Source organism: Lepidochelys kempii, chromosome 2, assembly GCF_965140285.1.
Source record: "Lepidochelys kempii isolate rLepKem1 chromosome 2, rLepKem1.hap1, whole genome shotgun sequence".
In the NCBI taxonomy this organism is placed as follows: Eukaryota; Metazoa; Chordata; order Testudines; family Cheloniidae; genus Lepidochelys; species Lepidochelys kempii.
The window spans coordinates 251,017,026-251,040,885 of record NC_136381.1 but is presented as its reverse complement, the minus strand read 5'-3'; the positions used below and the strand labels follow the sequence as shown (position 1 = coordinate 251,040,885).

The following is a 23,860-nucleotide window of genomic DNA, read 5'->3' as shown; positions in this document are numbered from 1 at the left end:
GGACCATTTGCGAGTTCCTGAACAGTGACTCTACATATGCTGGTCCTGGCATGTTATAATAAAAGCCCAAAAGACAAGCATAGGTAAAACAATTATTCACCAGCCCTATATTTCTGGTGTTTTTAAAGGCAACATAAAGCTGATGAACAACAGCGCTACATGCATTTGCTAGGACTACGTAAAAGACCAGCAATAACACATGCAAAGCTATTATGCATCAGCCATCTACTATTGATTTTATACTATGGTATCGATACGACTATGATCAATTCAGCTTGAGCGACCAGACTTTTTTACTCCATAGACTTACCCTGCATTTGTCCGAAAAATACGTTACCCTTCAGTCGGCCGTTTTCCGCACTGACCAGACAGACAGTCGAGAAGTGCACGTCCCTTCGGTTCAGGGGGTATGGGTCAGGTACCACCGACGACACACACACACTTTTGTGTCTTCTCCTTTTCATCTGGTCTCACGGCCATGTTTTAGAACAGACAAACCAATCAGGGTGGGCCACATCGTTTATGTGGTTGCCATCGTATAATTGATGCATAATTAATTTTCGGCCTATCTATTTTCTGTAGCCAACCAGATTTTGAATGTGGGTAATTTTGGATTGATAAGTACATAGGAGTCAGCATAAATCGCTATCTGATCGCCTCGTTTCCTGACCACAAGTCACGAGTATAAGCGTTATTTTTTGCAAGGCTTGCATTTTGCAGAATATGGAAGTTTGAGGCCTAACATTTGAAATACTTCTGTTTTGTTCAAGCTTGACATGACAGTTGTTCAGTTTATTCACAGTTCATATATTCTGCATTAACATAGGTGCATTACAGAATCATGTAGTTGAACAGGTCCCTCCGAGGAATTTACTATCTAAATTGGGTAGATGTGAACAAGCCCAATTAAAGGAAGAAACATAAATGTTGGAAGACATAGTCATAGTCAATCAATGTTGGGAAACCAAATGAGATACAGGGTGAAATACTGACTCTATCAGAGTCAGAGAGAGGTATGCCATTGACTTCAGTGGGTCCAGGGTTTCATCCATTGAGTGTTAAGTTTATATGTAACTTGATAATTTCCTTTATTGGATATTATAAGAAGACCTGACAAGATAACTGAGTCATACACAGCACACACCTGTAACTGCTGATCTAGGAGGGATTTTGAAGGCTCTTTGTTGTAAATGTTGCATGCTCAATGACTTATTTAGGCCATTTATGCAGGTACTTTACTTTTAAGCGTCTGAGTCATGTCACTGATTTCAAAAATAGTCTGGTTGCTACACAAAATGCTTAAAATTAAGCACTTGTGTAATATTTTCAGGATCAGGGCCTTATTGATTAGCAGCCTTCTGGCTGTTTTGTGTAGGGCAATTGCTAATTTAAGTAAAACTGCTTCATAATAACAATACATTACTACTGTTTGACTTTCAAAACACTGCTAATCTTCTCACATGGGCAGATGAGTTGGAAAACTGACATTGTAGTGTAATGTTAGCAGTCTGCTTTCACGTGTAAAGGGAAGTTATTTAGTATTTCCACATGGCTACCTTTGTATATCTTTCTGGGAGCTTTCTTATTTTAACAGGCACATTTTGGATTTATTTCTTGTATTTGCTGTTATGTTTTTTCTATGAGTTAGCACTATTGCATTTATTTTTTTAAAAACCTTTTTACCTTATCCGCATTATGCCATTTTGTTGTTATATATATTCAGAAAAAAAGATAGAAACACAAAGCAGTTTTCATTTGCAGTTTTATGCCAGAGGAGTTGTATGGCTCATTTAATGGTACTCACATATGCTATTTTCTACCTGTGACACCTGGCAGTTCGTAGGAAGTGTCAAAATACACTGCTCCTGCAATAGTGACCTTTACTAGACTGTATGAGCTTGTCTCATTCTATTGTATTCTCTTCATTAACTTAAATGGTCTCAGTGGGAAACTGGGCTCAATTTATGACCTAGACTGAAAATCTTGCCTTTAACTAATTAACTTATAGTGGTGCCTCAGCTAAATAAAGCTTAATGGGTCATTTAATTTATCCAATTGCACAGAAGGAATTTGACACTTTTTTAAAACCAAGGGTGCCCAAAAATACCTTTTTAATAAATACATATAAATCATGTGCCCTTTGTGAACAATTAGATACCTGCAGAGAGAAACTGCAGGGTTCCCTGTAAATGATCATTATGTACTTAGATATAGCAGTAGAGATCATTTGATTTAACATGTTGAAAATAGATATAGCAAAAGTCATTGCATTAGATTTAACTCCTAAGTGCTAAATTATGAGAACATTAGTTGTACCTAAGGTTGAGTTGGTTGATTTTTTGCACTTGAAGCAGGGATTCAATCTCTTTATTATATAGAAAATACCACATCTCCTCCTAAAAGTTACAGCACTCACTTTGAATATAATATGAATTTTCTGAAAATATACCAATGCATCTGTTAGTCAGTCTGTTAGTTATCCCTTTTAGAAAAAAATTTAATTAAAAGATTTTGTATACCTTCCCTGTCTCCCCCTCCCCCACTCACCCAATGCGCGCACACGCACAATAATCTCAGTAATGGAACAGATAACAGAGAGAGGGATTTTGAAGAACAGAACAGGAGGCAAGAGAAGACTTGGGTGTTAACTTGCGGTTGCTTTGCACTGTTCCAGAGTGGCATAAATCAGCCAGGGAGTGAATCCAACTATAGAAGTTAAAATAAAAGATTTAATATTGATGTATTATACCATTAGAATTGGTAATATTCTTTGATTTTATTGTTTTAGTGTTCATGTACATTTAATTTAAAAAAATGATGGGGGCAGAGTTAAGGTGGTTTAAATTCCCTAACTGTTCATTTTCATATCCGAATTACTTGGATTTCTTTTAAATTTACCTGTAACTCTGAATTTACTGGATTTGTAGCGTTTGGTTTGGAGGATAATTACAACATCACTGAAATGTATTTTACCTGAATGATATGTACATTTAACCTTAACTCAATTTTGATGTGTTTTTGTCCAGGAATAGTGACTTCAAGATTACATTAAACACAGACTGAACAAGAACAACTAGAGTGTGTTATGTGTCTCTTTAGCTCTTAAATTTTTCCGTGACCGATAATGTACACCAGGAAAGACCAGAAGAATTTAAAAGAACAGCTATTTTTGGAAACCTTTACAAAGAACAGAATTCTTGAAAGCCTTATTTGCATTTGTTATTTACCTTAAATAAAATTATTGCCTTCTACTTTGAGAGCAGGTTTCAGCACTAATTACATACGTTTTATGGCCGCTCCTTTGGTTACAATGGATGACGCTTCATTGGAGTCACACAAAAGTAAAACTGTTGTAACATGGTGAATCAAGCCTTGTTTATTGGGCTAACGGCTGTTTTGTGGTAATGGCTAAGAATCCAAAGCATAGAATATCAATATTTCACAAGTGCAGGACATATCTGTAAAATATAATGAGTGATACAGTAAAATCTTCAGTCCTATCTATGTTAAGTTAGAAGGGCTGGTTTTCAGAGGTTCTCAACATCTGCAGCTCTCTGTTGATCAGTTGGAGCTATGGTTGCTTACCACTTTAGAATTCAGACCATAATATTTACCAGTTGCTCCAGTTGAACCTGTGAATCATTTGGGTGAAGTTTTCAGAGTTCTGAAAGATGGATAAAACTGAGGCAACTGTTATTATTCTAAGCTCTTAAAGTTTTCCTATTTTTTAGAAATACTACTGAACATTGCCAGAACAAATGAAAAAGCGAATTACATTACGATAGGAAGTCCAGTATCCATGATGTTTGTTCATTTCAACTAAAACTAGTACATAATTTCCTGGGATGATTGTAAAATTAACAGGTTTTTACTTGGATGTCCTAGGAGACCTAAAGGCACTCTGCCAAATAGCTTTTCTTTTTGAAGCTGAGGCCAGGAACTGAAGGTCATTGCACAAATTCCTCTGCTTTGAAACCAAGACATTCAAGTTAATGTCATTTTAGATATTTCAGTGTTAAAAGAGAAAATACCTGTTCTTTATTTAAATAATTTAATAAGTCTCCAGTGACTAATAATGCATAATTTCCCCTCAAATATCAGAATAATATGAATCTGGAAGAAAGTAAAATTATTGAGTCCCAATATGAGTGGATAAAAATAAATGATTTTAAAAAAATCTAATTTTTTTGAAATTTTAATCTAATTTTTATATAAATTAGATGTTTAAAAAATTAAATATATATATTTTAATAATTAAATTTGAAATTGACCACCTATGTTAAAACTAGGGTTGTCAAGCAATTAAAAAAATTAATCGCGATTAGTCGTACTGTTAATAATAGAATACCATTTATTTAAATATTTTTGGATGTATTACAACACAGAATACAAAGTGCACGGTGTCCACTTTATATTTATTTTTATTACAAATATTTGCACTGTAAAAAACAAAAGAAATAGTATTTTTCAATTCACCTTGTACAAGTACTGTAATGCGATCTTTTTATCATGGAAGTTGAACTTACAAATGTATTATGTACAGAAAATAACTGTATTCAAAAATGAAAACAACGTAAATCTTTACAGCCTCCAAGTCCACTCTGTCCTACTTGTTGTTCAGCCAATCGCTCAAACAAGTTTGTTTATAACTGCAGGAGATAATGCTGCCCTCTTCTTGTTTACAGTGCCACCTGAAAGTGAGAATAAGCGTTCGCATGGCACTGTTGTAGATGGCATCGCAAGATATTTACATGCAAGGTGTGCTAAAGATTCATATATCCTTTCATGCTTCAACCACCCTTCCAGAGGACGTGAGTCCATGCTGATGATGGGTTCTGCTCAATAATGATCCAAAGCAGAGTGGACCAACGCATATTCGTTTTAATCATCTGACTCAGATGCCACCAGCAGACCGTTGATTTTCTTTTTTGGTGGCTCGGGTTCTGTAGTTTCTGCATTGGTGTGTTGCTCTTTTAAGACTTCTGAAAGCATGCTCCACACCTCGTCCCCCATTTTGGAAGGCACTTTAGATTCTTAAACCTTGGGTCAAGTGCTGTAGTTATCTTTAGAAATCTCTCATTGATACCTTCTTTGCGTTTTGTCAAATCTGCAGTAAAAATGTTCTTAAAATGAACAACATGTGCTGGGTCATCATAGAAGACTGCTATAACATGAAATATATGTCCGAATGTGGATAAAACAGAATAGGAGACATACCATTCTCCCCCAAGGAGTTCAGTCACAAATTTAATTAGCACATTTTTTTAATGAGCATCATCAGCATGGAAGCATGTCCTCTGGAATGGTGGCCAAAGCATGAAAGGGCATATGAATGTTTAGCATATCTGGTACGTAAACACCTTGCAGTGCTGGCTACAAAAGTGTCATATGAAGGCCTGGTCTCACCTTCTGGTGACACTGTAAATAAGAAGCAGGCAGCATTATCTCCTGTAAATGTAAACGTACTTGTTCATCTTAGTGATTGGTTGAACAAGAAGTAGGGCGAAGTAGACTTTCAGCTCTAAAGTTTTACACTGTTTTGTTTTTGAGTTCAGTTATGTAAAAAAAAAAAAATCTACATTTGTAAGTTGCACTTTCAGAATAAAGAGACTACTATGGTACTTGTATGAGGTGAATTGAAAAATACTATTTTGTTTACATTATTTTTATTTCAAATATTTGCACTGTAAAAATGACAGTGAGCACTATATACTTTGTATTCTGTGTTGTAATTGAAATCAATATATTTGAAAATGTAGTAAAACATCCAAAAATATTTAATACATTTCAGTTGGTATTCTATTGCTTACCAGTGTGATTAAAACTGCGATTAATTGCGATTAATTTTTTTGTTAATCATGAGAGTTAACTGTGATTAATCGACAGCCCTAGTTAAAATGTAAATCTACTATAACCTACTAAAATCATTTAAATTAAAAATGTGCTGTCAATGACCCCTCCTCAAATTTAAATGAGTTAAAGGATCGTGCTTTTTAAATTTATACAGAATTGGGGGAAAACATCTAACTTTTGAGGTCAACTCAAGCTTTTTAAATATGCCACAATGTCATGTATTATATTAAGTATCTGTCTGTTGTTGTCCGGCAACGCCAGAAGGAGGACAGGAGACACTGGGTGTATTTTAATTAGGCCGCAACTGTATTCCTAAATATCTGTAAGTACCTGGTAGATAAGTGTCCAGTGCAGGTAATTCCATAATTGTTTACATATACCTGGAGAGGCTGCTGCCAGCCCTCTGCCTTTACCATTCCTGGTCCCCAGCCATCCTGCTGCTGGGACCCCCCCTTGAATGAGGACTAAGTTGTGGGTTGGCTCCCTGCCATAGGAGCCACAAACACCGTTTCTGCTCCTTTAAAGAACAGCTCCCTTATCCTTTACTAATCCATTTAATGAGATCACTGTATCACTTCCCTCCGGAGTACCTATACTGGGACACTGGCCACAAGGAGGCACCAGCAATTAGTTTGGAGTTTAAAAAGCAGAAAAGCTTATTTTCCCATTCCAATCTATGAATAAAAAACAGGTGAGAAAGAATCAGACCTATTAATTCTAGAAACTTGAAGGACATGGGGCCAAATTTCAAATATATTTAAGCACCTAAAGAGGCAGACAGTAGTAGGATTTTTCAAAAGCACTTAAGCAGATTTGGCTCCTAACTCCCATTGATTTCAGTTCCCATTGATTTCGGATACCTAAGCTGCTTAGACGCTTTTGAAAATCCACTAGGCACCTCTCTACATCTTTAGGCACCGAAATAGATTTGAAAAGCTGGCCCAGGGTGACCAAAACCAATGTGTCAATTCATTAACTACAGATAATACTTCCTTTGTGTAATAAATCAGTTAATTTTAAATGCAAAACATGTTTAATTTATGTTCCCTTCTGTATCTAGTGGAGTTAAGGTAGTTTTATTTAACTAACAAATAGCCATATTAAAAGGGCGGTGCTGTACAATTTATTGAATTCCAGTGTCCACCCAAACACATCTTGACACAAATCATGAGTACAAAACTATCATGTAGTAAATAAGAAATGCCATTCACCAGTTTCTAACATAACATAAAAATATGTAAAAAGTATGTTAAGTTATATGATTACTTAAATCAAAAAGAAGTACCAAATCGAATGACTATCTTTAAATATAGCCAAATAAAGATAATGGATTTCAACAAGGCAGACTTTAGCAAACTCAATTCCATAGGAAACAAGTCTAAGAGAAAAAAGTTGGTAATTTTTTTAGAGAGACATTATTAAGGGCACAAGAGCAAACTGTCTAAGTGCATAGGAAAGATGGGTAAGAGGGAAGGTAGGTAGGTAAAAGACAACCCTGGCTTAACTAGGAGATCTTCCTTGACCTGAAACTCAGAAAATAGTCATACAAAAAGTGAAAATGAGGTCAAATTATGAAAGATAAATATGAAAAAACAACACAAGCATGTAGGACCAAAATGTAGAAAGGCCAAGACCAGATTAAACTAGTTAGGGACATAAAGGATGGTAAGAAAACATTTTACAAATATGCTAGACAAAAGAGGAAGACCAAGGACAGGGTAGGCCCTTTAGTCAGTGACGAGAGAGAGACAATATGAGAAAACGCAGCAATGGCTGAAGCGTTAAATGCCTTTTTTTCCTGCCAGTTTTCACCAAATATTTTTTTAGTAGTGATTAGATGACTAACATAGTGAACATCAGTGTAAATGGGATAGCATCTGAGGATAAAACAGGAAAAGAACAAGTTAAGAATTACTTAGTCAAGTTAGATGTCCTCAAGTCTGCCAGGCCTGATAAAATACATCCTAGAATAGTTAAGGGACAGGCTGAAGAGATTTCTGACCCACTAGCGATAATCTTTGAGAAATCATGGAGGATGGGAGAGATCCCAGAGAACTGTCAAAGGGCAGTATAGTACCTATCTATAAAAATGAGAATAAGGACAACCCAGGGAATTATAGGCTGGCTAGCTTCTCTTTGGTGCTCAGAAAGATAATAGAGCAAATAATCAGTTTGTAAGCACCTAGAAGACAATATGGTAATAAGTAATAGTCAACATGAATGTGTCAAGAACAAATAATGTCAAACCAACTTAATATCCTTTGAGAGGATAACAAGCCTTGTGACTAGGGGAAAGCAATAGATGTGATATCTCTACTTTAGAAAGGCTTTTGATAGTGTCTCCTATGATGATTCATCAACAAACTAGAGAAATGTAGCATAGATAAATCTACTGTAAGGTTGGATGCACAACTGGTTGGAAAAGCATACTCAAAAAGTAGTTATCCATGGTTCACAATTAAGCTGGAGGGGCGTATCGAGTGGGGTCCCATAGGGATCATTCCTGCGACCTATTCTATTCGGTGTCTTCATAAATGATTTGGATAATGGCAGAGAGAGAACACTTATAAAGTTTGCAGATGCTCCCAAGCTGGGAAGGGTTACAAGTGCTTTGGAGGACAGGATTAGAATTCAAAATGATCTTGAGAAACTGGACAAATGGTCTGAAGTAAATAAGATGAAATTCAATAAGGACAAAGGCAAAGTAGTACTCTTAAGAAGGAATAATCAATTGCACAAATACAAAAAGGGAAAATGACTGCCTAGGAAGGAGTACTGCAGAAAAGGATCTGGGGATTAAAGTGGATCACAATTTAAATATGAGTCAACAAAGAGTAAGTGGACACAGGTCAGACATCAAGAATTATAACATTCAAAAACCAGGCGGAGAACACTTCAATCTCCCTTGACACTCAATTACAGACCTAAAAGTGGCAATTCTTCAACAAAAAAAACTTCAAAAACAGACTACAACGAGCAACTGCAGAACTGGAATTAATTTGCAAACTGGACACCATCAAATTAGGCTTGAATAAAGACTGGGAGTGGATGGGTCATTACACAAACTAAAAACTATTTCCCCATGCTAATTTTCCCCCCTACTGTTACTCACACCTTCTTGTCAACTGTTTGAAATGCGCCATCCTGATTATCACTACAAAAGTTTTTTTTCTCCTGCTGATAATAGCCCACCTTAATCGATTTGTCTCATTAGAGTTGGTATGGCAACCCCCATCTTTTCATGTTCTCTGTGTATATATCTATCTATATCTATATATATCTTCCTACTGTATTTTCCAGTCCATGCATCTGATGAAGTGGGTTTTAGCCCAGGAAAGCTTATGCCCAAATAAATTTGTTAGTCTCCAAGGTGCCAAAAGTACTCCTCGTCCCTCCTGTCAGAGGGGGGGTGCAATGCAATGAAGTTTGAGAACCCCTGAGTTAGACAAACACCTGTGAGGAAATGGTCTAGATAATACTTGACTAAGTATTAGTCCCCAGTGCAGGGGACTAGACTAGATGACCTATTGAAGTCTGTTACAGTCCTACATTCTATGACTCTGTGTTTGATTGCAGATCAGCATGTTTAATGGTTATACCAACCAAAGAGAATGAATCTATGAAAATAACTACAAAAGTACAAATGCAAAACAAGGTTTAAAAATTAACTATTTAAATCAAGGTTTCCTGCTTGCTGATTTAACTCATGATTAAAATCCATATTTGAACACAAGGGGCTCCTTGCATTCCTTCATCTCTCCCCCCCTCCAGCTCCTTGTGTTCCACCTTCCCATTCCATTCTATTTCAAGGACTCCCTGCAACCCCCCTTCTTTTAGTTTTTTGTATTTTCACCAAAATCAATAGGATTTTGCTCATTGATGCCTAAAACAGTCCCTGAAATTTCACAGTTCTCATATTACAGATAGACCTGGGTTTTAACCATAAAATCCCCTTACCACCCACACAGAAAATTGTCTCACCTGGGTTTGGAGGTGCTTTAAATCAGGCTAGCTGGCTATGGATTGTGGTGGGTGGGTTAGAACCTGGACTCCATTTTAACTTGGACTCGACCCTGCCAAGTACAGTAAAAGCTTTTTAGTCTGGAATGTTGGGGCAATGGGGCAGTGCTGGTAAGTGAAAAATTCTGTTTTACTAAGAGGAAGAGAGTTTGGGTGCAAGGCTGGGGGTTGGAGCACGGGAGGGGTTTCAGGGTGCCAGATTCAGGGGGCGCTCACCTTGGGTGGCTCCTGGCAAGCAGTAGATCTGTCAATTCTGTTCCTAGGCAGAGGCGTGGCTAGGCAGCTCTGCCCCTGCCCTGCCCCACCCCGAGCACTCGCTCCGCACCTCCCATTAGCTGGGAACTGTGGCCAGTGGGAGCTGCGGGGGCGGTACCTGCGTGTGGGGGCAGTGCGCAGAACTGCATAGCCTCGCCTCCACCTAGGAACAGAAGGGACAGGTTGCGTTTGCGGGGAGCCGCCCAAGGTGAGCGCCCCACAGATCCAGCACCCCAAAACCCTTCTTGTGCCCCAACCCTCTGCCCCAATCCCCCCTCCTGCACTCAAAATCTCTCCCAGAGCCTGCATCACACACCCCCTCCTGCACTCTGAACCCCTTGTGGCTTTTCCTCCGCCTAGGAGCAGCAGGACATGTTGCCAGGTACGGAGCCTGTTAGCCCCGCGGAACCAGACTATAAATTGGACTTTCTCTGAAGTTTAGGAATGCCGGTTTATAGATCATTTCCAGATCTACCAATTCAATACAATGATGTAACCAGGTACCACAGCCCAGGACCTCTACAACTCAAGGCTTAATATTTGGATGGGTATTGAATGTGGAGTGCTCATGTTAGGTAGTGGTCCACTCCATCCTCAGACAAAGCAGGAAAGATTCTATCAGGAGCTGCTATTCAGCCAAATAGAAATGTTTCTCTTCTGGGGCACAACAGCACCAGTTTTCTCCAGAGTCTACTGGGATTCCTGTTTATTCTAGATTACCTACTCACCCTTAAGAACTTGGGCACCTCTGCCAGTTCTTTACAGGTCCACCTCACAGCCATCAGTGCCTTTCGTTCTCCAGTTGAGGCTCATACTGTCAGTACCTATGCAACAATAAGTAGATTCCTGAAGGGATTCATTAGAACTTCCCCACCAGTGTTGAGACCAACATTAAAATGGGACCTCACTCTCTCTCATCCTTTCAGTTCTCAACACCTCCTTTCAAACAGCCACCTGTTCTGTGTCCCATTTTTCAATGAAAGTTGCCATCTGAGTCCGCATCACATCAGCCAAAAGGGCGAGCAAGCTGGGAGCACTTACGACAGATCAGTCAAATACCATTTTTCATAAAAAGGTCTCTCTTTGCCTCGAACCAGTATTCATCCCTAAAGTAATTTCGAATCAAACCATCCACTTACTGGTATCTTTTCCGAAACTGTATTCTTCTGATGAAGAGAGAAGACTTAACATAAGAACGGCCATACTGGGTCAAACCAAAGGGCCATCTTGCCCAGTATCCTGTCTTCCGACAGTGGCCAATGCACAGAGGGAATGACAGGTAATCATCAAGTGATCCATTCCCTGTGGCTCATTCCCAGCTTCTGGCAAACAGAGGCTAGGGACACCATTCCTGCACATCCTAACTAATAGCCATTGATGGACCTATCGTCCATGAATTTACCTAGTTCTTTTTTGAACCCTGTTCTAGTCTTGGCTTTCACAACATCCTCTGGCAAAGATTTCCGCAGGTGGACTGTGTGTTGTGTGAAGAAATACTTCCTTTTGTTTGTTTTAAACCATCTGCCTATTAATTTCATTTGGTGACCCCTAATTCTTGTGTTAGGAGGAGTAAATAACACTTCCTTATTTAGTTTCTCCACACCAGTCATGATTTTATAGATCTCCATCATATCCCTCCGTAGCCGTCTATTTTTCAAGCTGAAAAGTCCCAGTCTTATTAATTGCTGCTTATATGGCAGCCGTTCCATACCCCTAATAATTTTTGTTGCCCTTTTCTGAACCTTTTCCAATTCCAATATATCCTTTTTGAGATGGGGCGACCACATCTGCATGCAGTATTCAAGATGTGGGTGTACCATGGATTTATATAGCGACAATATGATATTTTCTGTCGTCTTATCTATCCCTTTCTTAATAATTCCCAACATTGTTTGCTTTTTTGAGTGCTGCTGCACATTGAGTGGACGTTCTCAGAAAACTAGCAATGACACCAAGATCTACAATGACACCAAGATCTCTTTCTTGAGTGGTAACAGCTAATTTAGACCCCATCATTTTATATTTATAGTTAGGATTATGTTTTCCAAAGTGCATTACTTTGCATTATCAACATTAAATTTCATCTGCCATTTTGTTGCCCAGTCACCCAGTTTTGAGAGATCCTTTTGTAACTCTTCACAGTCTGCCTGGGACATAACAATCTTGAGTAGTTTTGTATCATCTGCAAATTTTGCCAACTCAGTGTTTACATCTGTTTCCAGATCATTTATGAATTAATCCCAGTACAGACCCCTGGGGGACACCGCTATTTATCTCTCTCCATTCTGAAAAGTGACCATTTATTCCTACCCTTTGTTTCCTATCTTTTAACGAGTTACCAGTCCATGAGAGGACCTTTCCTCTTATCCCCGACAGCTTACTTTGCTTAAGAGCCTTTGGTGAGGAACCTTGTCAATCCTCACCAAAGGCTCAACCTGATAATCTAAGTCCACTATATCCACTGGATTCTCCCTTGTCCACATGCTTGTTGACCCCCTCAAAGAATTCTAGCATATTGATGAGGCATAATTTCTCTTTACAAAAATTATGTTGATTTTTCTCCAACAAATTACTCCCTATACATGTCTCTACAGAGAATGAAAGCAATTAGAAAGATACCTAGACAAGTGGTTTTAAATCTTTTTTCATTTGCGGACCCTTACAAATTTTTTGAATGGAGGTACAGACCCCTTTGGAAATATTTGACATGGTCTGTGTACCCCTAGGATCTGCAGATTACTGGTTGTAAACCACTGACTTAGACTATTTGTTGTCCTGGCAGAGCAATCAACGGGTCAACCACTGTCTGCACAGAGACTCTCTAAGTGAATGTCAGGCTGCATTATTCTTCTCTACCATCTAGCACGTATTTTTCCTCCTCTCACACTCTCCCCCGACAGAGGTGAAAGCCCATTCCACCAGAGTGTAAGCAACCTCTGCGGCATCTCTGCAAGATGAACCATTGCTAGATATATGTAGAGTGACTACCAGGATTTCCATCCCCACCTTTACAAAACATTGTGCATTGGTGCAGATGACTTTTACAGATGCAAGAAAACTACAGGCCTGTGGGAGTGGCAGTATTACAGACTTCCATACCATCTGGATCCTCGCACCCCCTCCTGATTGACTGCTGCTAACTAATCTCCCACATGTAGAATTCACATAGGGATCATCAATTGAAGAAGAAATGGTGATTACTTACCTGTAACTGGAGATTCTTCAAAGGATGATACTTTTAATCTGTGAAAGGGCACGCCAAGTTTTAATTACATCTGTAAAATACTTGAGGGCCATTTTCTGCCTTTAAATGTATATGCACTGGCGGATGCAACTCTTCTTAAATTAAAAGGAGAATACTTGTATATCTGAGAACAAACGTTGTCCCTTGGATTTAATTGTTATGCTAGATTCTAAAAAAGGAATGTATTTAATTCCATAACTTGCACCTGAACACACACACAAATAAGTGTACTAGATTTTTTAAACTAATTATTATTTTTGTGGAGATTAGCTATTCATAAGACGTTTTAATCTATTTTCAGATAAAAATTTTGTACTTTAAAACCATCTATATCAATTTTGCTTTGCTAATTAAGATTAATTAAGCCACACAGAGTGACCTGTCAGTTTCCCACCTCACCATTATAATGTTATTCATAAAGTAACTCAGAGGTTTGAAGTGTGTAATGTTTGTTTAATGTGTGCCTCATTCCTTTGTACAAATTTGGGCCTCAGTACTGCAATGTGATGCAGGTTTTAATGCAGGGTCTACCTGTGCACTTCTCATTGCAGAATTGCTGGATTTTACCTTATGGCATTATTACTCCCTTTCTTTAACAGTTAAAAATCTTTGTAATGTTTATATATATATATATATATTACAATTACCTTAATTTATATTTCTTTGTACATCACTTTGGGGAATGCTTGATTTGAAAGGCATGATAGAAATATTGTGGTTTTCTTGTGCAACAACCTTCATTTGCTTCAGTAATATATTTGCTTTTTCTCTTTTAGGCTTCTTTACAGTTTAGCATTTAATGCCAGATTCCTGAGGCATCTTTGGTATCTAATCTCTTCAATGACTACACAAATGATTACAGGGTATGTATTATATCATTTCTATAATTGAGCTCTTTTCATAATATAGCATGTCTTATGAAAAGGAAAAGAGAATTAATGGTATGGTGGACAAATATGATGGAAGGAAAAACAAACCAAAAACCAAACAAAACCCTAAAGTTTTCACTTAGTTCTTACTCAGTCAAAACTTCAATTGACTTCAATTGACTTAGTCTTTATTTAGAATAAAAATAAAAATGGCTTTATTATTTTAAAAATATTGATGATGACATTTGAAGTTTTGTTGTTGTTATGCCAGTTCCCGTGATCAAACATTAAAAGTACTTTCTAGACAAATTGAAGCAGGAATCTAAGAAGAGCTCTGCCCCATATGTGGGTTCTTCTCAACCTGAGGAATGTCAGACTAGTCTAGAGGCCAGATACACAGGATAGAGATAGTGAGCAGTGGAGAACAGTATATCCCTGGATCCACACCCTAACTCCCTTTGTAGATGTGCTCCTGTGATTATAGGTAAAATGGCAGATGGCTCATTAGCAGCCATTTGCCTTCCTGCTCTTCCCCCACAATGTTCCTTGATGCCACCAGGTTTTAGGAGCAGTTTGTGTGTGCAGGTTGTTATTAACACTGGTTATATTTAAAAAGTTGTTTAAACACCCATAACGGTGTTCTAAGTTTATGTTCTAATTTTGTGCAATAGAATATTTTTCATAATGGCAATGCAAGTATACTAAAAGAAACAATTTTAAATAAATTGGAAAAATATAACTACACTTCAGGGTTTACATTATTATGTATGATAACTGAAGAGGAGTCTAAACCAGTCAGAATGCAGCAAATCTATGCAGTTATTAATGCATAAATGTGTAATTCGTGCCCTAGTTACATAATTCTCTGATAAGGGCTGTGTGGCTTGTTTTTCAATACTGGTACAGTATTTATAATCCCATAATCTGGTTGACAGCTATTTTCCAGAGTGCAGAGATTTATAGCATCATTGCACAAATGTTTATCAATATCCATACTTTCTTCTTCTAGTGATTGTACATGTGCATTCTGCTTTTTGCGTGCACAGGTGCTGGAAATTTTTCCCCTCAGTGGTACCCATCAGGATGGCTCAAGCACCCTCTGCTGCCATGCGCCGCTGCTGTCGGTATAAAGAGCCAACTGACCCCAAATTCCCTCAGTTCTTTCTTACTGCCCATAGTGACCTCTGGTTCTGTTCTTCTTGCATTTGCAAATTCTCTCAGTGAACTGTGTTCTCTTGTATTATAAATAGTTAGTGTGATAAAGATTATTAGTATTTAGTTAGATTTTTAACTAACAATTCCTCTTTAACAATTCCTGGTGCGCCTTATAGTCATATTTTCTAAGCATGTAATTGCTTTATTTCAGTTCGTATCAGTTTCCAATTGCAGTGTAGTACTTATATTCAAAATATTTCATTATTCTGTGCTACCAGTCCTTTCTCCAGAGTCATGCTGCATGCTGGTGTATCTTTTATGCCTATTCTCAAGATGCATTTAATTACCATAAAACATAAGAGGACTCTTCATATAGGGTCATAGTAGTTAGAGGTGGAAAAGACCTTTTAGGCTATCAGGTTTATCTCATGGATGAAGGATGGTATTGTGGCTAAGGCCCAAGACTGGGGTGTTAAAGATCTGAATTCTGTTTCCAGCTGTAACAGTCTTTTTGTGTGGTAGCGTGCAAGTCACTTAATCTCTTTTTCCCTCTGTTCTTCATTTCTAAACCAGAAATAAGACACAATTCTAAAATAGAGATAACACAGGGGTGTGGTAATTGTATTTGTTAAGCACTCAGATACAAAACGGTGACAGCCTATAAATAATCATTCCATCTTGCTCAGGCAGGATATAGTTTCCAACAGAGGGCATATAAGATGTTAAACTAAGACTAAGCTTTATTAGCTTGTGTGCCTCATCTAGTGCACTAAATGCCCCAGTACCAATTATGTGGGTGAATCACTGTGCTCTCGAATGAACTCACAGAAAAAAGATAAAACCCCCCCCCCAAAACACCATATTACTCGTGGGCAAACTCTTCACAAAATGATCACTCCATATCTGACCTCTCAGTCCTCATCCTCAAAAGAAGCATTCACAACACCTTCAAAAGGTGAGCCTGGAAGCTTAAATTCATAACTTTGTCAGACAATAAAAATCATGGACTCAGTCAAGACACTGGATTTATGGCTCATTACAACAGACTATTAACCACTATCCCTCTTTAGTTTTAGAACTACAGAGGTGTTAACTGCCCACTTCACCTTGAATAGTCTCTGACATGTTAACTCCTTATACTAAACAATCTTCTCCACCATGAATAGAGGCCAGGTCTACACTACAAACTCACATTGGTATAACTATGTCTCTCGGGGTGTGAAAAATCCACACCCCTGAATGATGCAGTTAGACCAACCTAACCCCCGCTGTAGATAGCGCAATGTTGACAGGAGTAATTCTCCCATTGACATAGCTGTCGCCTCTTGCTGAGGTGAATTAAAGATGCCAACGGGAGCAGCTCTCCCGTCGGCGTAGTAGCGTCTTCACTGAAGTGGTACCGTGGCTGTGCCGCTGCAACGTTTTAAGTGTAGACCTGCCTTTCGCTGTGACAATGAGTACCTTTCCCATACCTGAAGAAAAGCTCTCTGTAAGCTGAAAAGCTTGTCTCTGTCACCAGCAGAAGTTGGTCCAATAAAAGATATTACTTCACCATCCTTGTCTTTTGAATATCCTGGGACCAACATGGCTAGAACACTGCAAACTTTATAGTACTTCAAATAATATTTTGACTACGTTGATGACGCTTAAAGCATTTTTTAAAAGGAAACGTTTAATTGATTTTGTATTTTGATTTTTATATTTTAAGGTCTATGGTCCCACTGCTTCAAGTAATATCAAGGGGATCACCAATGTCTTTAGAAGATTCCAGTCGGATCATTCCACTCTTCTACCTTTTTAGTTCTTTGTTTAGTCATTCACTTATTTCTATACATGATAATGAATTCTTTGGTGACCCTATAGAAGGTAAGAGCTTCAAGCATTCTTTAGGATCTAATCTGACAGACCTTACTCTCTTGAAATTCCTGTTGATTTCAGTAGGAGTTTTGCATGAGTTACTCCTGGGGGAATTCTGTGCTACTACACACGTGCATAATTGATGAGCCATGCATATTTTTAATTTTTTGCTCAGAAAAAAGCTTCTGCTAAAATGTTGCTGCAGTTCCACCGTTTGCCCACCAGAGGGCACGGTTGTGCAAGAACAACAGCAGCTTCCATCAGAAAATAACTGCTGCAGTTAAGCCTTTTGCCCACCAGAGGGCTCTGTGGTGATAGAACACAGCAGCAGCTCCCAACCAGCTAGGGAAGAGAAAGAGCCTGCCTTCTTCACAGCGCCCGTCAGGTGACGGGCTATGGGGAGACAGACAGCGTGGGGCTGCTGGGGGCGGTCAGACGGGAGCTCATAAGGGCTAATGTGGGAGGACAGACTGGGGCAGGGGCAGGGGCTGAATGGGAGTGGAGGCACAGGGCCATGGGAAGAGGGAGGTTCAGGGCCACATGGTGATGGGGGAGGGGGTGCAGAGGTCTGAGTGGGGGCACAAAGGCACAGGGGAGGTGGGTATAGACACACAAAGACAGGGGAGTGGCTGGGTGGGGGCACAGACACATATGGGGAAGGGGAGAGGGTACAGTGCCACATAGGGACAGGGGTACAAGGCCACATTGGGATGGGGGAGTGGGGGTGGAGGGACACATGTGGACAGGAGGTTCAAGGACACATGGGGGTGCAGGAACACATGGGGTCAGGGGCAGATGTGCCTCACCTGAATGGGAGAGGCTAGGGGTCAGCCAGCGTCTGCATGGGGGAAAGCTCCCTAACAATCCCTCCATCCCCTGAAAAAAACCTGTTCCATACTTTGCCCACCCATACCCAACAGCTGTCCCAAGTTCACACCCAGGCTCCTTCCCAGCAATGTACTTCTCTCTCCCTCAGCTCCTCCGTTATCCCGACTCCCCCAAGCCTTTGCACTGCTTTTGAGGGGTGCGGGAATACGGTTCTGTATTGTAGTTTAAGTGAATTATTACTCAGAGTTCTCTATTAATATGCCTAGTAAGGAATCTATTTGTCAAAAAACATTTCCTGAATTTTTGTTGTTGTCTGTATCGTTACAGACATACTTGCTGACAGGTACTTTGAAATAAAATGACCAAAAATCACTGAAACTGGTGTGATTATATTGTGTTATTTTGAAAAATAAAATATGCAGAATTTTGCGGCATTTGAAAATATTGTGCGCAGATTTTTTAATTTTTTGTTGCAGAATTTTTAATTTTTTGGCGCAGAATACCTCCAGGAGTAAAGTAAGGACCATGAAGATTGGGTCTGCAGGCTGTTAACTGAACATTAAGTATGTAGTACAAAAATTAAGTGAGCATGTTAATATCCATTTCATTGTAATTTTAAGTCAGTACTATTGTAATAATAAAATGTCTGATAGATTCATTGATTTTTGCCAACTTCTTATGTTTTGTAGCTTTTGTTTCCTTTGTGCGTCTCCTTTCTCTATTGTGTGACTATTGTTTTTGCACAACAGAGTAAAAGAATAATTATATAAATATAGAAAAAATTGATTAGAAATGCTATTTTAAAAATGTAACCTTGTAGTTTTATGTAATTGTAGGTCAAAGACAATCATCAATGATGCCTTTTACACTAGAAGAGTTGGTAATATTATCACGCTGCCTTCGAGATGCATGTTTAGGAATCATCAAGTTGGCTTACCCAGAAACAAAGCCAGAAGTTCGTGAGGAATATATTGCAGCATTTAGAAGTGTTGGAGTTACAACAAATACAGAAATGCAGCAATGTATACAAACAGAACAAAAACGATGGATTCAACTGTTTAAGGTACAGGATGTTATTTTTCAGTTACAGATTAAACAAGACTTTCAGACCTGTTTCTACTGACATATACCATAACAGTATTTGGCTGCAGTTTGTTTCACAATTATACTTCAATCTCAGAGGTTATCTTCAGGAAATGTGGAATTTGGAAATAACATTTGCTTTAATGTGAATTCTACATTTAAGAGTACACAGAATAACAATGTCATTTTGGTGAGTGTAAATTAAATAATTTTAGCTTTTTTTCTTTGACATGACTTGAGTTCGTTTCATATTTTAATTGACTTATGTGGGAGTTAGTATAGAATATGAGTATTAATTGAGGCCCAATTCAGCAAGACATGGCTAATTTAAGCTTGTGAGAAGTTCCATTAACAGCAGTGGATCTGCTCACATGCTTAATGTTAAGGGTTAGGAAGGAACAATCAGTTTGCACAGATACAAAATGGGAAATGACTGCTTAGGAAGGAGTACTGTGGAAAGGGATCTAGGGGTCATAGTGGATCACAAGCTAAATATAAGTCAACAATGTAACATTGTTGCAAAAAAGCACACATCATTTTGAGACGTATTAACAGGAGTGTTGTAAGCAAGATACAAGAAGTAATTCTTCAGCTCTACTCTGTGCTGATTAGGCCTCGACTAGAGTTTGCACACGTACACAATAGGAAATGACTGCATGAGGGAAGATGGAAAGAATTGTGTTTGTTTAGACTGCAGAAGAGAGAACTGAGAGGGGACATAACAATTTTCAAGTACATAAAAGGTTGTTACAAGGAGGAGGAAGAAAAATTGTTCTCCATAGCCACTGTGGATAGGACAAGAAACGATGGTCTTAAATTGCAGCAAGGGCAGTTTAGGTTAGACATTAGGAAAAACTTCGTGACTGTCAGGGTGGTTAAGCACTGGAATAAATTGCCTAGGGAGGTCATGGAATTTCCATCACTGGAGATTTTTAAGAGCATGTTAGACACACTCCTGTCAGGGAGTGGTCTAGATAATAATTAGTCCTGCCATGAATGCAGGGGACTAGACTAGAAGACCTCTCAAGGTCCCTTCCAGTCCTATGATTCTATGACTAAATGCCGTGCTGACCTGCAGACTTGTGAGATTGATATTCACTGCTTTTACACCAATTTCACAACTACATCAAGACCAGTGGTGGACAACTGCTGTAATGCAGTAGTGAATCAGTCCAGTGAAGTAGACTTAGAGTACGTCTATACTGCAATAAACAACCTGTAGCACTGAGTCTCAGAGCCCAGGTCAATTGACTTGGGTTTGTGGGGTTCATGCTACGTGGCTAAAAATTGCAGTGTAGGTGTTCAGGCTTGGATTGGACCCTCCCAACGGGGAGAGTCTCAGAGCCCAGGCTCCATCCAGAGCCTGAATGTCTACACTACAGTTTTTAGCTGCACAGCCCCAATTCCCACAAGACCAAGTCAGATGACCTGGGCTATCTGCAGCTGTGCCGCATGTGCTTCACTGCACTGTAGACATACCCTAAATGTATGTTGTTCTTAAATAACTACCAATACCTTCCTACCCCGTTTTACCCAGGGAAACCGAAGGTGTGAATTACGGAAAGCTGAGAATGTTGGCAGGAAAAAACCTAAGAATATAACCATGGGTGGGGGGGAGGGGGGAGAGGAAGAGTACTTGACTTGCCATGAAATTTCTGCAGCAAACACATCTAGTCAGCTAAAATTGCTCATTAAAGGAGTGGGAGCAGAAGAAATGCATTTTCCAAATTGAATGCTAGATTTACAGTCCGTTTAATACTGGTGACCTCTCGCACACTAATGTTCAGTTCGAGTCATCAGCTGTCCCTTCAGGTCTTTTATCACTGCTTTTGTCAAGCTATCTATTTAATTGAAAGAAGTTAATTGAATGAAAATGATCAACTAAGCTTGTATTAATATTGCTAATGGAACTTTCTTCTTGGCCATGTTTGGAGAAAGATGTCATGCTAGACTTTAGGAAAGGCCCATTAATGCTTGCACTTAACCTGATGGGCTAATTAAGGAATGCTTATTCATTCTACAAGTCTATGATAGCCTCTATCCAGCCCATTCTGCCTGATTTTACAACACATTTCACTTATGAGCATGAGCATTATGAGCATTAGTAGCAGTGAGAGTAACTGATAATGTTTTGATTGCATTGAATACAGTCCTAATGCATCACTGAATTTATAATTTGTGCAGATTGCTCTAATATATGTTTGCACAATTTAATTTAATTACTTGTCTTTAAATTACCAAATAAACTTTCAATTTAAAGGTCACAAATTGAGACGCCAGTATTTCTATTTTACTAGGAATGACAGCATTTTGGACGTTTTTATGTATGTGGTTTATATCATGTCTTCCTCTATTTGTGCCTTTTAGTTTATCTTATTTAATCATTCTCCTTCACTTGCAGTTATGATAAAATTGTGTTAACATTTTGTTTTCTTTCAAGCAACTATTGAATTCTTGTCTTCTCATACAAGATAATAGTTGTGTATACAGTACTCAAAAAATTACTCTTTTCTAGACAGCTACTAGACTCCAGAAAAATTATCTGAACTTATTTACTTTTCTGTTTACCCATACTGTTCTCAGCAGTTTGTGTTTTGTCTATTAAGTGAATTATAAATGTAAATCTTAAAGATATCTTAGTCTCTAGTTCTGATTAGAAATGTGGTTAATAACAAAACAGCACTTGTTTACTTTTCAAACACATGACTAATCTATTGATAAAATTTTACAGTCAAGGCTGAAATTCACCTTGTTTTGGCAGGATTTCAGTGTCTGGCACTAGGTCTTTTCCAAAGGAGACCGTCCAGCCTTGACACTTGGTTTGCACTGATTTACAGTAAAGAAAAGTGAGCAGTATGTTTCTCAAAAAAAAAAAAAAAAAAAAGTAGTAAAATGCTGAAGTTAGAAATTGGAATAGCTTATCAAATAATAGACTCTTGCGCTACATGAGTGTAACCAAATCTTAAAATACTCAAGGAAGTGACTGAGGAGATATCTGAGCCATTAGTTATTATCTTCAGAAAGTAGTGGAAGACAGGAGAGATTCCAGAGCATTGGAAAAGGGCAAATATAGTACCAATCTATAAAAAGGGGAATAAGGAGAACCCCAGGAATTCGACCAGTCAGCTTAACTTCTGTATGCAGAAAGATAATTGCTTAATTATTTGCTCCATCAGTTTGCAAACACCTGGAAGATAGTAAGGTGATAAGTAACAATCAGCATCGATTTGTCAAGAACAAATCCTGTCAAACCAACCTAATAGCTTTCTTTGACAAGGTAACAAGCCTTGTGGATGGGGGGAGGCGGTAGATGTGGTATATCTTAACTGCAGTAAGGCTTTTGATACTGTCTTGCAGGACCTTCTCATAAACAAACTACGAAATACAGCCTAGATGGAGCTACTATCCTGAGGGTGCATAACTGATTGGAAAACTGTTCCCAGAGAGTAATCATCAGTGGTTCACAGTCAAACTGGAAGGGCATATCAAGGGGGGGTCCCTCAGGGATCAGTTCTGGGTCCAGTTCTGTTCAATATCTTCATCAGTGATTTAGATAATGTCCCAGAGAGTACACTAATAAAGTTTGCAGGTAATACCAAAATGGGAGGGGTTGCAAGTGCTTTGGAGTATAGGATAAAAATTCAAAATGATCTGGACAAACTGGAGAAATGGTCTGAAGTAAATAGGATGAAATTCAATAAGGACAAATGCAAAAAGAACAATCAGTTGCACACATAGAAATGGGAACTGAGTGGGAAGGAGTACTGTGAAAAGGGATCTGTGGGTCATAGTGGATCACAAGCTAAATATGAGTCAACGGTGTAACACTGTTGCCAAAAAAAGAAACATCATTCTGGGATGTATTAGGAGGAGTCTTGTAAGCAACACATGAGAAATAATTCTTCTGCTCTACTCCACGATGATTAGCCCTCAACTGGAGTATTGTGTCCAGTCTGGGCACCAAATTTAGGGAAAGATGTGGATGAATTGAAGAGAGTCCAGAGAGGAATGATGACGATTAAAGGTCTAGAAAACATGACCTATGAAGGAAGCTTGAAAAAATTAGGTTTGTTTAGTCTGGAGAAGAGAAGACTGAGGGCAGACATAAGTTTTCAAGCAAGAGCAATTTAGGTTAAGTATTAGGAAAAACTTTCTAACTGTCAGGATAGTTAAGCACTGGAATAAATTGCCTAGGGGGGTTGTGGAATCTCCATCATTGAAGATTTTTAAGAGCAGGTTAGACAAACACCTGTCAGGGATGGTCTAGATCAGTGGTTCTCAACCAGGCCTACGCGCACCCCTGGTTGTATGAAGAGGTCTTCCAGGGGGTACATCAACTCATCTAGATATTTGCCTAGTTTTACAACAGGCTACATAAAAAGCACTAGCGAAGTCAGAACAAACTAAAATTTCTTACAGACAATGACTTGTTTATACTGCTCTATATACTATAAACCGAAATGAAAGTACAATATATATTCCAATTGATTTATTTTATAATTATATGGCAAAAAAGGAGAAAAGAAGCAATATTTCAGTAATAGTGTGTTGTGACACTTGTATTTTTAGGTATGATTTTGTAAAGCAAATAGTTTTTAAGTAAGGTGAAACTTGGGGGTACGCAAGACAAATCAGAGTCCTGAAAGGGTACATAGTCTGGAAAGGTTGAGAGCCACTGGTCTAGATAATACTTAGT

General features: G+C 38.6%; 1 protein-coding gene across 3 annotated transcripts in view; it reads left to right on the top strand.

Moving 5' to 3' along the window:
* UBE3C (ubiquitin protein ligase E3C) overlaps nt 1-23,860 on the top strand; it is a 168,627-nt gene that overhangs the window by 55,647 nt on the left and 89,120 nt on the right. For all 3 annotated transcript variants that reach the window (XM_073334553.2, XM_073334552.2, XM_073334554.2), the window contains exons 11-13: nt 14,149-14,235; nt 17,105-17,262; nt 18,918-19,144. In XM_073334553.2, the coding sequence (XP_073190654.2) occupies nt 14,149-14,235; nt 17,105-17,262; nt 18,918-19,144 (472 nt within the window). The remainder of the gene's footprint in view (nt 1-14,148; nt 14,236-17,104; nt 17,263-18,917; nt 19,145-23,860) is intronic.